The sequence below is a fragment of the Pinus tabuliformis genome, chromosome 3_2, assembly GCF_031772625.1.
Source record: "Pinus tabuliformis cultivar Carrire ecotype Pingquan chromosome 3_2, CPIR1, whole genome shotgun sequence".
Lineage (NCBI taxonomy): Eukaryota > Viridiplantae > Streptophyta > Pinopsida > Pinales > Pinaceae > Pinus > Pinus tabuliformis.
This window is the reverse complement of record NC_142302.1, coordinates 1,131,267,741-1,131,280,949: the sequence shown is the minus strand read 5'-3', so window position 1 is coordinate 1,131,280,949 and position 13,209 is coordinate 1,131,267,741. Positions and strand designations below refer to the sequence as shown.

The following is a 13,209-nucleotide window of genomic DNA, read 5'->3' as shown; positions in this document are numbered from 1 at the left end:
TGCTTGGAGGTGAACAACTCAAAGTTTTTGGAGAACAATAAAAGCTCACTTAACCAGATTTGGTTAAAGTATATTATTGTAGGTTGTTGTCAAAATATGGTACTATTTCTTTTCACTTGTCAAATAAAAATAAATAATTTTTGCATGGAATCATATAACATATCACATATTTTTTAACCTATGCTATATCACACAAGATTATCATAGACATCTTGCAATATCAAAGATGTAGAAATTCAGGAAGTAGGATTGGTTTATGTTGGTTTACGTTTGATTTCTAGATAAGCAATCACAATGTGATACTCTCTATTGGGTAAACTAATTTTCAAAGGAATAAGAAAAATAAATGTTGCACTAAATTGGCACTAAATTGGTTGCTATGCATCGACTATTGCCCACATTTTCATATATTAGCCTAAGGATGGATGATCTTTGTTCTTCGATCTTAAATGCATATGGAGAAGCTACCAATGCAAAACTAAATATAGGAAAACTCTTCTAATCCTTTACAAATGGACTCCCGTCTATAATATGAAGTTAGAGAAATATTATCTCATGTCAGATTAGGTTAAGTTGCTAGATCATTATTGTGGTCACCAAACATACTTCAAGAAATTCAGAATTCCATTGGCTCCTTTATGGAAGTGAATATGAGCTATGAGGAGAAGGGGTTTGTGAAATGTAGTAGAATAGTTGTAGGGTTGGACCTTCATGAGGAACTAGCAAAGGAGATCTAATGCATTTAGGCCCTATCACCCACATGCAAATGTTGGATAATGAGTATCCCATTCAAATTCAAAAAATGCCACATATATGAGCATTTGGTGGCAGTGAGTACCCTAAATCTTAATAAGGATCGTGTGGGTAAAGAATTTTATGCATACAATATTTAGTGAGGCTATAGATAACAGTGCTATTAATTCATCAAAGGTTTTGAAAATGGAAATTATGCATCATACCAAAATAGAGGAAGATACAAAAAATGTGGCCTCCATGATGAAAGATGGAATTGTCATTAAGCTTGGTCTACATGGTGATCATGGGAAGGACAAGGATGCACCTTCACAATCCAAAGGAAAAGTGTAAATGCAAATGTATAGCTGCAATTCCCCTTTGTTTTCCTGTGAAAAATTGGACAAAGTAAGGCTTCATTTCTCCTATTGTGTCACCTTTATAAATCCTTAAAACACAAAATCAAAATTTTTAATTCAAAATCATTTATTTTATTTAATACATATTTTTAAAATTATTTTAATGTCAAATGTGTATAATAATGACATAGTAGTTGTATAGTTTCAAGGAACATGGTTTCATGTGGTACGAAAAGTGTTTTAAAAATATTTCTTATAGCTTGGTAACGTACTCAACACCTAGAAGTGCTAGGCTTTTATTGAACTTTATAGATTTATAAAATGTATATGGATCCTATCCTCGATCCCTTTTAAGTGACAATATAACTCCTACTTGTTGAAGTAGTTCCATAAACATGAGGGAAGGAATAAACCATTGATGATTTAATATAAGAAACTAGATTAATTTAACAATAGCATACATTAACATTTACACTTCCAATTTCCCATCATTCAAATATCTAATTTTTTCGCTTCCTTTAAACGAAATACCATTGATGATTTGTCCTTGTGTTTTTAAAAATAAAATTGTGTTTGTAAATTAATATAAGAAACAAGATTAATTTAACAATAGCATCATTAACATTTACACTTCCAATTTCCCATCATTCAAATATCTAATTTTTTGGCTTCCTTTAAACGAAATATATAAATCCCAATTATAAAAGGTTGGTGGAAACAACATTAAGATTTCTCTTTTATTCAAATTGGACTACATTGAGATTGCATAACATATCACATAATTGTTCATCTATGCTCTTTTTTCATATGCTATTGACTTACAACGTTTCCTTTGCAATATTTGACGCAATTACTAATTTAATTAAATTACACATCAAATTAATGCATAAAATACACATAATGGAACGAGAAATCCACTTTGATCCAAAAATCTAAGTATATTAAAATATATATACCTCTACCAACCCTATTCACCTCTAATCTTTGAAAACTATGGATCTTCCACTAATCTTCTATTTGCTTATTATAATTTATTCCTTCCATTTTTCTGCTTTACTGCCTGAGACGGATCAGGAACAGGATACACAGATATAGGAATATTTATGAGGGTATTTGCTTTTGCACCAATGTTTTGTTTAATGACCGCCACTCCTGTCCTCTACGTGATAAGATAATGTCTCTTCTTCAGGCATTGCATCAATATATACTTTACTGGTCTCATCGATCTCCTCTCTCAGGAGCATCAAAGACAGCTGAGAGACAACATTTCCTTCTATCCATCGCCGTAAGGGACGAGCACCATAGACCTGCGAGTACAACATTATCCATTTTAAGGTTATACACAGAATCCCTGACTTTAGCTCTTTCATTATACTTACTAATTTTGATCTGAATTGCACACGAAAGAGGAAGAAGCGTATCCAGGACAAAGAGAGATGCAGGTACATGATTACTGGGGTTGGGAACACATCCCCTAGCAAGAAAGAAAAAAAACAAAGTGATTGTTTTACTTACAGGATCATAGCCTTTCCGAAGAATAAAATCCAAAGCTGCATCTGTTACTTCTAATGCGATACCTCTCTCAGCAAGACGAATCTCTACATCTTTCAACTGTAGTCTAACAACTTTTTTGAGTTGATCATGAAGGAGAGTATTAATTACAACTATCTCATCGAATCTGTTAAACAGCTCAAGTCTGAAATGTGTTCTAACCTGCCACAAAATTCATAGAAAGGTGTGTCAGAGCACCGCAGCCACCTTCATGATAATCATATGAAAAAGATGCAGAAACGTAGTCCAGACAATGCACATACTTCTTGCATAGCGTTCTCTCTTGCTGTTTCTATTGCTGTGTGGCCAGACAATGCAGCAAGGGTTCTGTTCCGAGATTGGATGTCATGATAATGATTGTGTTTGAGAAGCTAACTGTGAGACCTTGTCCATCTGTGAGTCTACCATCATCAAGCACTTGAAGCAAAATGTTGAGGACTGACTTGTGTGCCTTTTCAACTTCGTCAAAAAGGACAACACTATAGGGCCGTATCCTTACTGCTTCTGTTAGTTGCCCCCTTCTTCATAACCACAATAACTGCCATTTCAAAATCAGACACATCTAACCATTTGAGGTCTGTGCAACAGCAAATTTATTAAGAAAAAAATTAAATAGTTTCATTGTGTCAAACAATTTCCATTGACAACATTTAACTTTTTCACATACCCAGGGGGAGAACCTATAAGCCTTGAAACTGAATGTTTCTCCATATATTCAGACATATCAATCCGGATCAGCTGTTTTTCGTTATCAAACAATTCAGCTGCAAGAGCCTTTGCAAGTTCCGTTTTCCCAACTCCAGTGGGCCCCAAGAAAAGGAAAGATCCAATCGGTTGTTGAGGTCTTCCAAATCCTACCGGTGATCTTAACACAGCTTTGGCAACTGCCTGAACTGCCTCATCTTGTCCAACAACTCTTTTCTGCAACCTGCCCGCCAGACCTATGAGTCGCTCCTTCTCATTCTGACCGAATCTTATAGCAGGAATACCAGTGCAGCTACTCACAACCTGCACGCAGCACATAGTTATATATCCAAAAAATCACCGACTATAGGTATCATTAATGGTTAAAATTTATTAGGTCAATCATATGCAAGGGAAGGCATGTTTAGATATTTAAAATTCAGACGTTTAATGTACCTCTGCAATCTGCTCAGGTCCCACACATTTTGTTAACATGAATTTTTTTCCCATCGCAGCTTCACGTTCAGCAATTGCTTGGTTTATTTGTTTCAGGTCCCTTTCTCGAATAACAGCAACTCGTACTAAATCCAAATTAAAAACAAATACAACACAAAGACACACAACTTCATTAATTCAATTGCTTAATTACATCACACTTATATAGGAAAACTTATGCAACCAATTCCTAACCACTCACAACTAATTCTTGTTCAACTGCTCATAACTAATTCTGTTCAACTGCTTCATAACTAAATCTATTTCTGCATTATTTTCACATCCTCCCTTAATGGAGAAATGGATTCTCTACAATACCTAACTGACTTCTAAAAACTTCAAATTTGATTTTACCAAGGGGCTTAGTAAATATATCAGCCACATTATCCTTGGTGTTACAAAATATCAATCCAATTTCATTTGACTCAATTTTCTCACGGACAAAGTGGTACTGTAACTCAACGTGTTTTGTTCTAGCATGGTAAACTGGATTATGTGCTAATTTGATAGCACTCTGATTATCACAATTGATACATGTTGCACCACTTTGCGCTTCTTCAAGATCTGCAAGAATTCTTCGCAACCAAATGGCTTCACAGGTGGCATTGGTCAAAGCTTTGTACTCTGATTCTGTTGATGATAAAGAAACAGTTGGCTGTTTCTTACTACTCCAAGATACGACTCCTGATCCAATATGAAATGCATAGCCAGAGGTAGATCGTCTGTCATCTGGATTTCCTGCCCAATCTGAATCAGAAAAACCTGTCAGTGCAACATCAGATACATCAGTATACATAATACCAAGATTCACTGTTCCCTTTAAGTATCAGAGAACTTTCTTTGCAGCAATCCAGTGATTTCCTGAAGGCTTAGCCATGAATTGACTAAGGATACTGACTGTGTATGCAATGTCTGGTCTGGTAGTGGTGAGATAGTTCAAACTTCCCACTAACTGACGATATAATGTTCCATCTGCCTCTTTCGATCCATCTTCTTTGTACAACTTTGCATTCTGTTCTAAGGGAGTTGACATAGCTTTGCAATCTGTCATATTGAACTTTTTAAGAATCTCCTTTGTATATTTGCTTTGAGTGATCAAAGTTTTACCAGGTTCTCTCCATACCTCAATTCCTAAGCAGTAATGCATTTCACCCAAATCTTTCATTTCAAAAACCTGTGACAACTGAACTTTAATTTCTTCAATTAATTTGTGAGCACTGCCTGTTATAATGAGATCATCCACATATAAAGATATTAAAGCAACATTTCCTTTTTCATCTTTCTTAAAATACAAGTTAGGATCATTTTTGCTTTTCACAAATCCATTCTGAAGAAAGAAGGTATCAATCTTTACATACCATGATCTTGGTGCCTGTTTCAAACCATACAATGCCTTTCTTAACCTGCAAACCAGATGCTCCTGTCCCTGTTTGACAAACCCTTCAGGTTGAACCAAATAAACTTCTTCCTTTAAATCACCATTGAGAAAAGCAGATTTGACATCCAATTGATGTATATTCCAATTATGTTTTGTGGCTAAGGCAATCAATAATCTAATTGTATTCAACTTAGCTACTGGTGCAAAAGTGTCTTCATAATCAATTCCCTCCTGTTGAGCATATCCTTTTGCTACTAATCTTGCCTTAAATTTATCAATTGTACCATCTGCTTTAAATTTCGTTTTGTACAACCATTTGCTTCCAATTGGAACTTTATTTTCAGGAAGTTCCACTAATTCCCATGTTTGATTTTTCATAATAGAAGCATACTCATCATTCATAGCATTAATCCATGGTTCATGTTGTTTAGCCTGCTCATAATCAATTGGTTCTTCAACATTCATTATATTAGACATTAAGGCATAGTCTCTATACCTTTCAGGAGGCCGAGTCTGTCGGGACGACCTTCTTGGTGTGGGTGTTCCATCCATGATTCGTCGGCTTTGAGGTGTATCACCCCCGTGTGATGACTCACTGCTGCTAGATGTGCTCGTACTGCTGCTATCATCCTGATCCTGTACCTGTACCTGGACCTGTTCCTGTTCCTGCTTAATCAAAGTATCAAGCTTGATATGTGCATCATTAGAAATATGCCATGTATCATTCTTTGTATTACTTTTATCAGTCTGCTCATGAAACAATACATCACGACTTGCAAATAGTTTATGGGAACTTGGATCAAACAATTTATAGGCTTTCTGATCCGTACAATATCCAATGAAAATACACTTGATGGACTTGGCATCAAGTTTTCTTCTGTTAGCTTCAGGAATATGAGCAAAAGCAGTACATCCAAAGACTTTGAAATGACTCACATCAGGTTTATAACCATAAAGAACCTCAAAAGGAGTTTGAAAAACTAATTTCTTAGTGGGACATCGATTCTTCAGATAAACAGCAGTGTTAATGGCTTCTGCCCAGAAACCATTAGAGATGTTCTTACCTTGCAGCATACTACGAGCAGATTCCACCAAGGTTCTATTCCATCGCTCAGCAACACCATTTTGCTGAGGGGTATGTGGCACTGTGAATTGTTGTTGAATTCCATTAGATTTACAATAGGTGTTAAATGCTTTTGATTTATATTCACCCCCTTGATCAGATCTGAGTATTTTAATGCACTTTCCTGTTTGTTTTTCAACCATATTTCGAAACTCTTTAAAATACTCAAATATATCACTTTTCCTTCTAATGAAATAGACCCAGGTATATCTAGATCTATCATCAATAAAAATAACAAAGTATGAAGCACCACCAAGAGACCTAGTTTGCATAGGTCCGCATACATCAGTGTGAATTAATTCAAGAATATCATACTTCCGTTTCTCAGTATGAACAGGAAACTCTTCTCTATGCTGCTTACCAAGTGCACAAGCTTCACATGGTAAATGTTCACACTTCATAACAGGAAGACCTTCAACCATTGATTTCCTTTGTAACAACGATAAATCATTGTAATTTAGGTGCCCATACCTGTGATGCCATAATTCTGCTGTCGATGTCTCTTGGGATGTCAATGCAACATGGCGCTTGACTGTCACATCCAATCTGTATAATCCTCCAACCCTGGTACCTGTAGAAACAACCTTGTAGTGGTCCTGAACATCTTTCACTATACACCCCAATTTACCAAATTCTACTTTTAAATGATTATCAGTGATAGTGGAAACAGATAGCAAATTCTTTTTAAGAGCAGGTACATACATCACATTATGAATCTGTCGCATTTGTCCATTAGGTAAGTACACATTTATTATGCCATAGCCTTGAACTTTAAGTGACCTATCATCTCCTAGGTAAATGTGTGTACCATCAGATTTCTCATAATATTTATCATACCATTCTTTATTACAAGTCACGTGTGCCGATGCACCAAAATCTATAAACCAAGCATTCTCATCATCAGTTTCAGCAGACAATGCAGCATCAGAAAGAAATAACTTAAGATTTTTAAATCCATCATTCACTGAGGTGTCTCTGTTTATGTAATTTCCATTATGCCTGCTATGTCTTTGATTTGATTCATTATTCTTTCTCCTATAGCAATCTTTAGCCAGATGTCCAGGTTTTCCACAATAATGTCATTCAATGTTCCTTTTAACATAAGAATCAGGAGGTGCCATGCCTTTCTGCTTTGCTTGAAAACGGCCTCTGTTTCTGTCCCATGGTCTCCCTCGGAATGGTTTTTGGCCTCTTGCAGTCAAAGCCAAATCAAAACCATTTGACTCCAGTTCAAAAGTTTTCATGCGCTCTTCTTCTTGAAGAAGAATTCCAGCCAATTCTTCAAATGTAGGGGGTGTCGGTCTAGCTGAGAGCGCTGAAATAAAGACTTTATAGTCTGGGACTAACCCCTTTAACGTAACAGTTACCAAGTCTGTACTAGAAACCTTTTCACCAATATCACCAAGCTTATCACTAAAGTCTTTAATTCGGGAAACAAAGTTGCTAATGCTTTCATTGGTATCCATTTTGATAGATAGCAGCTTTGTTTTTAAAAATAAAATACGGTTTGCATTAGAAGTCTCATACAAACCTTTGAGAGTGTCCCATGTCGCCTTCGAAGTTTCACAGTCCCGAATGTGAGGAATAATATTGTCCTTCACTGACATGCGTAGCAGCACCCTTGCTTTCACTTCACGCTTCTCCCAATCTTGAGTGTTAGTAGGAGGTGGAGGCTTGGTCTCGTCACCTTTGACAATCGGCCAGAGATTGTATGCCTCCAGTACTGTGATGATCTTAAATTTCCAATTTACATAGTTTTCTCCATCAAGTTTTGAAGACTCATTTAAATATGAATCTGCAAGAGGATTAGCCATCTCTCCACCAATGACCAAATTCAAACAAAAATCGCAAGCTTCTTAAACAATAATACCGCAGGCCTCACTGCCTGAGAAATTTACTAAATAAAACTCTGCGTATACACTTGGATCAAATCTTGACTGCTTTCTGGAAACAATTTCTGAGGCAAAACAGCTTTAAAGTTTCCTGAGACAAAAAATTAAAAAATACCCGAGTTCTGGCAGCACACAAGCACGCACAACGGTGCCCGTTCTCGACAGCACCAACAACAGTTCTCGACCGCACCAACAACAGTTCTCGACAGCACTCCTCACTGTCTCGCGTCCACCAGCAAGCGGTTCCGAGTTCTGGCAGACAAGGCTTCTCAACGGTCTTCGACAGCACCGGGTTCTGGACAGGGCCTGGACAGGGCCAACCTCGACGCACTCCACACAGCACTCCACGCAGCCTTTCTTGCGGTCAACAGTTTAAAAACCTCCACGCAGCCGTCTTGAGGTCTCTTCACGCACACACTAATTCACGCACACAGGTCTCTTCACGCACACTCTAATGGCAGAGTCACTCCCTGCCCACGAAGAGAAGAGAGGCGCAAACAAAAGAGCTCTGTGCTCTGATACCAAATTAAAAACAAATACAACACAAAGACACACAACTTCATTAATTCAATTGCTTAATTACATCACACTTATATAGGAAAACTTATGCAACCAATTCCTAACCACTCACAACTAATTCTTGTTCAACTGCTCATAACTAATTCTGTTCAACTGCTTCATAACTAAATCTATTTCTGCATTATTTTCACAATCCATCCTACGTTCTAGTTCTTGCAGAGATACCAACAATTCCCTACGCTTCAAGACACCATCCTGTTCAGACAAACAGATTGCAAATCATTTTCATAAAGCCCAAAGGAATACTTGATCCCTCAAGAATTAAGTGGGGGAATATGTCAAAACTTTTTCACAAGTTAAATACTGAGTTATCCACATATTACATTCCAAATGATGGGCCATCTTTATGTCGATTGTTGATTTCCTGAATATTAAGGAATCAACAAACCACTTAAGCTCAGAGCAAAGGATGACTTATTCTAACATTCCAGTTTTTAATTCCAGAGGAGCAATTTATATTATAAAAAAGCAGGACCTAAATGATGTTATATTTAAATATTGTACACCAAATACTAATATTAAATAATTAAAATATTGTACACCAAATACTAATATTAAATAATTACATCATTACACAAGGAGAAAGACAAAAGCATGGGAGGCTATGATTCCACAAGAAAAGAATAAAAAAGAGCCTAGGAAGCTCAAAAAGAGTTTACTGAGTTGATTTTCAAAAAAAATGGCATAGGAAGCTCAAAAGGAGTTTACTTAGTTAATTTTCAGTGTTGGGCCAACTTCAGGTTAACTAATAAATTCGAAGTATATTCTTCGTGATATTTTGAAGATCCTTCTATGTTTTTAGATTATTATGTACTGCTGCAAAGCAATTTCATACTTACATTATTTGCAAGCTTTCTCATTGAACTTGAATAATGCTTTTCTTATATTAAAATTCTCATAAACCATGAAATGTCTTCTTATAATTCATTAGAGTGATCGACTTTGTTTTTCTTACTGCTCTTGGTTTGCTCAACTGCAGTTGTTTAACTAAACCATGAAAAGTTCTTCTTATAATTCATTAGAGTCATCGACTTTATTTTTCTTAATGCTCTTGGTTTATTCCATTCATGTGTGGTTTAACTATGTTAGTTTATTCAATTTTGTTTTTCTTAATATTGTTGGGTTTATTAAGCTTATCTTTATTCTATTAAATTTTAATGGTTTTACTAAGTGTTGGCTTGTTACATTAGATTGGGTTTACAAAAGTTTTACTAGGTATGGACTCTACTCTAATGGGTTTGCTCTAGTTCATCAATTTTGAAGATTTTTATTGTGCTGGGTGGCTAGTCAAGTTCTCGTGGGTGAGTTGTGTTCAATTAATTTTTTGGCTTAACACCAATAAGTTGATACATGTTGATTATCATATTTTATTAATTTTTTTCTTGAAAATTGCAATTTCAAATTTACAAAATTTGATTCAAATAAACTATAGTTTTTTTAATATATTTATTAGATTCTTATTATCATTATGTCTTATGTAAATATTCATCAACATTTTGTTTTGATAATACAAATCACACAAAATGTTGATTACATTATAATACAACCAAAATATATTTTGAATATTTTTATTATAAAAAGATATACAACGAAAATATAATGTAAATAGGTAAATGAAATAAGTATTGGGGTTTTCAGAGTGCATTATCTTTTAATAGCGCATTTAGCACTCATTGCATCTGGTGATGCTCACAGGGGTGAAGAAGTGGGATTGAAACTACTATGGAGTTTTTCCCACAATCAAGCCCACTTAGCGTGCTATCCCATTTGCAAAACCTTAGCAAGTATTGTACCTCATAAATTCATATAAAATTTCCCTTCACATTTTTAAATTAAATATTGGAGTTTTCGCATTGCATTATATTAGATATCATTTTGAAATTCAAGTGGGTCAAGTAAATCATTCATCTATAACTATTATAAAAATATATAATAATAAAATTTATTTGAAAAAACAACTAATAAACAACTTACCAGTAATGCATTTACTTGATAATTGAGCGGAAACTACAAGCGCGCTGTCCAATATTTTGAATTTGTGGCGAACTTCGTACTTTTCCTTTAAACCATGAAGGATATGATAGTATCAGTGACGCTAGGTTCAGCCACATCCACCTGCCCCAAAATAGTAATAGCAGTAAATTATTAAGACAGAGCGTTATAAATGCATAAAAGCCAAATGAATACTTGTATAAGCACTCACCTGCTGGAATCGTCGCTCAATTGCAGCATCTTTCTCCACACAATCACGATACTCTTCTGGAGTAGTTGCTCCAATGCACCTAAGTTGGCCCCGACCAAGCATTGGTTTTACTGGATTATTCCACAACCAAACCCTAAAATCAGTCACTTAGAATAATCCTTAATCTTAGTTAATAACATATATGATTATTGGTTGAACAAAGTGTTTAATCATACATAACCGAAGCACGCTTCTCTTACGGGTACCCAGAACCGAATGAATTCCGTCAATAAAGAGAATAACTTTTCCCTGTGCATCTTCCACCTCTTTCAGTACAGACTCAAGTCGCTTTGTAAATTTATTGTTATTGCCACTATCCTCAAGGGCTTTCATATCCAAGGCTATCAAATCAACCTTACATCTAGCAAATTGCTGTGTAAAACCATTTGAAAAACAAAACTACTTAGTTTCTGTGTCAATCTTGCAAGCTGAAAATAATCCTGCAACCAAAAATCCACTGAAACACTGTACACGTGCAATCCAAGACTATCAAATCAACCTTACATCTAGCAAATTGCTGTGTAAAACCATTTGAAAAACAAAACTAATTAGTTTCTGTGTCAATCTTGCAAGCTGAAAATAATCCTGCAACCAAAAATCCACTGAAACACTGTACACGTGCACAAGCACCCTTCCTGTTGAAGTTGTAATTTCCCCTACGCGGCAAACAATTCCAGCAAAACCATTGTTTCATTTCGCACCGCCCTCACGCAAAAGCGGTATCCGTAAGGAGGCCTCCGACACAATCCGTTGCTGCCACGCGTCCAGTGTACAACTCCGAAACCACCAATTCCCCGGACATTAAACTTCGTTTGAGTTGTGTGACTTGAGCTTGCGAATTGCGTCCGATCAAGTCAACGGACCAGGATCTTCTTCAACTTGCATGAACGTTTTTGGTTTGACCGCCGACGTTGTCAGTAAATCAATTAATGTAATTTAACGTAGTCCGTAGAATGTTTGGTAAATTTTTTAATTTTAATAGTTTTTAAAAACCACGGAGGTATGGGCAAGTCAATGCCTTATTAAATCCTTTTGGTTTTTGGTGTGGTTTTTGATATATGTTTTTGTGTGTGCTCATTCGTGTATGTAATGTAATATGTAATGAATGAAATGAAAAGGGCTCGCGGCAGCAAATGAAGAATAAGGGAAATTTTGAAAAGAAAATGTAATGTGCAGCAGCACAAAACAAATGTAAGTCATTTTTGTTGTTCACGGCATATGAAATTTACACAGAGCAGTGTGAATTTTTTAGGGAAAGCAAATTGAAAATGCACAGCAGTGTGAAACAAGAAGTGGGTATGTAATTTTGTTTTGCTGGAGGGTTTTGTAATACGCATGAACGTATGATGAAATTGTTTTACAGCAGTAAACTTATGTAAGAATTTCTTATTCTACAACAGTAAATGCAAAAGCCTTTTTTTTACAGCAGTAAAATGTGAATGAAGATTTTACACAGCAGTGTAAAAATCATTTGTAAAAGAGAGACAAAGTATTTTGTTTTGGTGAAAGTTCTTGGTGAATCCCTCTAGCAGAGGAAGAAATTTGTATCAGGTCTTTTATAAATTAATACAAGTTTATTATGGGTGTGAAAAATCTCTGTTCTTAGAAATTTTATTAGCTTCCCTGTGTTAAAGATCCTGTGGCAAAAACAGAGCATTTTCTCTGTTCAGTTAATTTATGTTTGAAATTACCAGAAATTTCCAACATGGTATCAGAGCAGATCCAGGCTCTTTGAAGGTGTAAAGAAGCTGAAGGAAGGTTCCTTTTGTTGCAGCAGTAAATCCTCTCCAGCAAAGTGAAGTCTCAGGCAAAAGGATCCAGGTATTTCTCAGACCAGTTTTTGTGTTACTGCTGAAGAAACAGTCAGTTTTTTTTTAATATACAGTCAAGGATTTAGAGGCATAGCTGAGAATGCAAGGAATGGCTAGCACAAGCATTAGCATAGGCATGTTTAATACTCAGCTCCCACAGTTTAATGGGATAAACTATGATTACTGGGCAATAACCATGAGAGCCCTGTTTGTCTCACAAGATCTATGGGAACTTGTTGAGGATGGTTTTGAAGAACTAGCAGATGAAAATCAGTTTAATAGATTAACTCAGGCAGAGAAGGATCTATTGAAGAGCAATAGGAAGAAGGATTCAAAAGCCCGTGTGTTTTTGTATCAAGCAGT

General features: G+C 35.8%; 1 protein-coding gene and 1 pseudogene across 1 annotated transcript; both read right to left on the bottom strand.

The window, feature by feature from the left end:
- Positions 1-2,096: 2,096 nt before the first annotated feature.
- LOC149184671 (chaperone protein ClpB1-like) lies at positions 2,097-3,365 on the bottom strand (annotated as a pseudogene).
- An 11-nt stretch (positions 3,366-3,376) lies between these two features.
- Positions 3,377-11,368, bottom strand: LOC149184670 (chaperone protein ClpB1-like). The gene is made up of 8 exons (XM_089415410.1): positions 11,212-11,368; positions 10,997-11,106; positions 10,861-10,908; positions 8,663-8,729; positions 8,330-8,567; positions 3,783-3,882; positions 3,501-3,650; positions 3,377-3,406 (listed from the first exon to the last, which is right to left on the bottom strand). Exons 1-8 carry the CDS (start codon positions 11,366-11,368, stop codon positions 3,377-3,379), a joined length of 900 nt encoding a protein of 299 aa, XP_089271536.1.
- Positions 11,369-13,209: the final 1,841 nt, after the last annotated feature.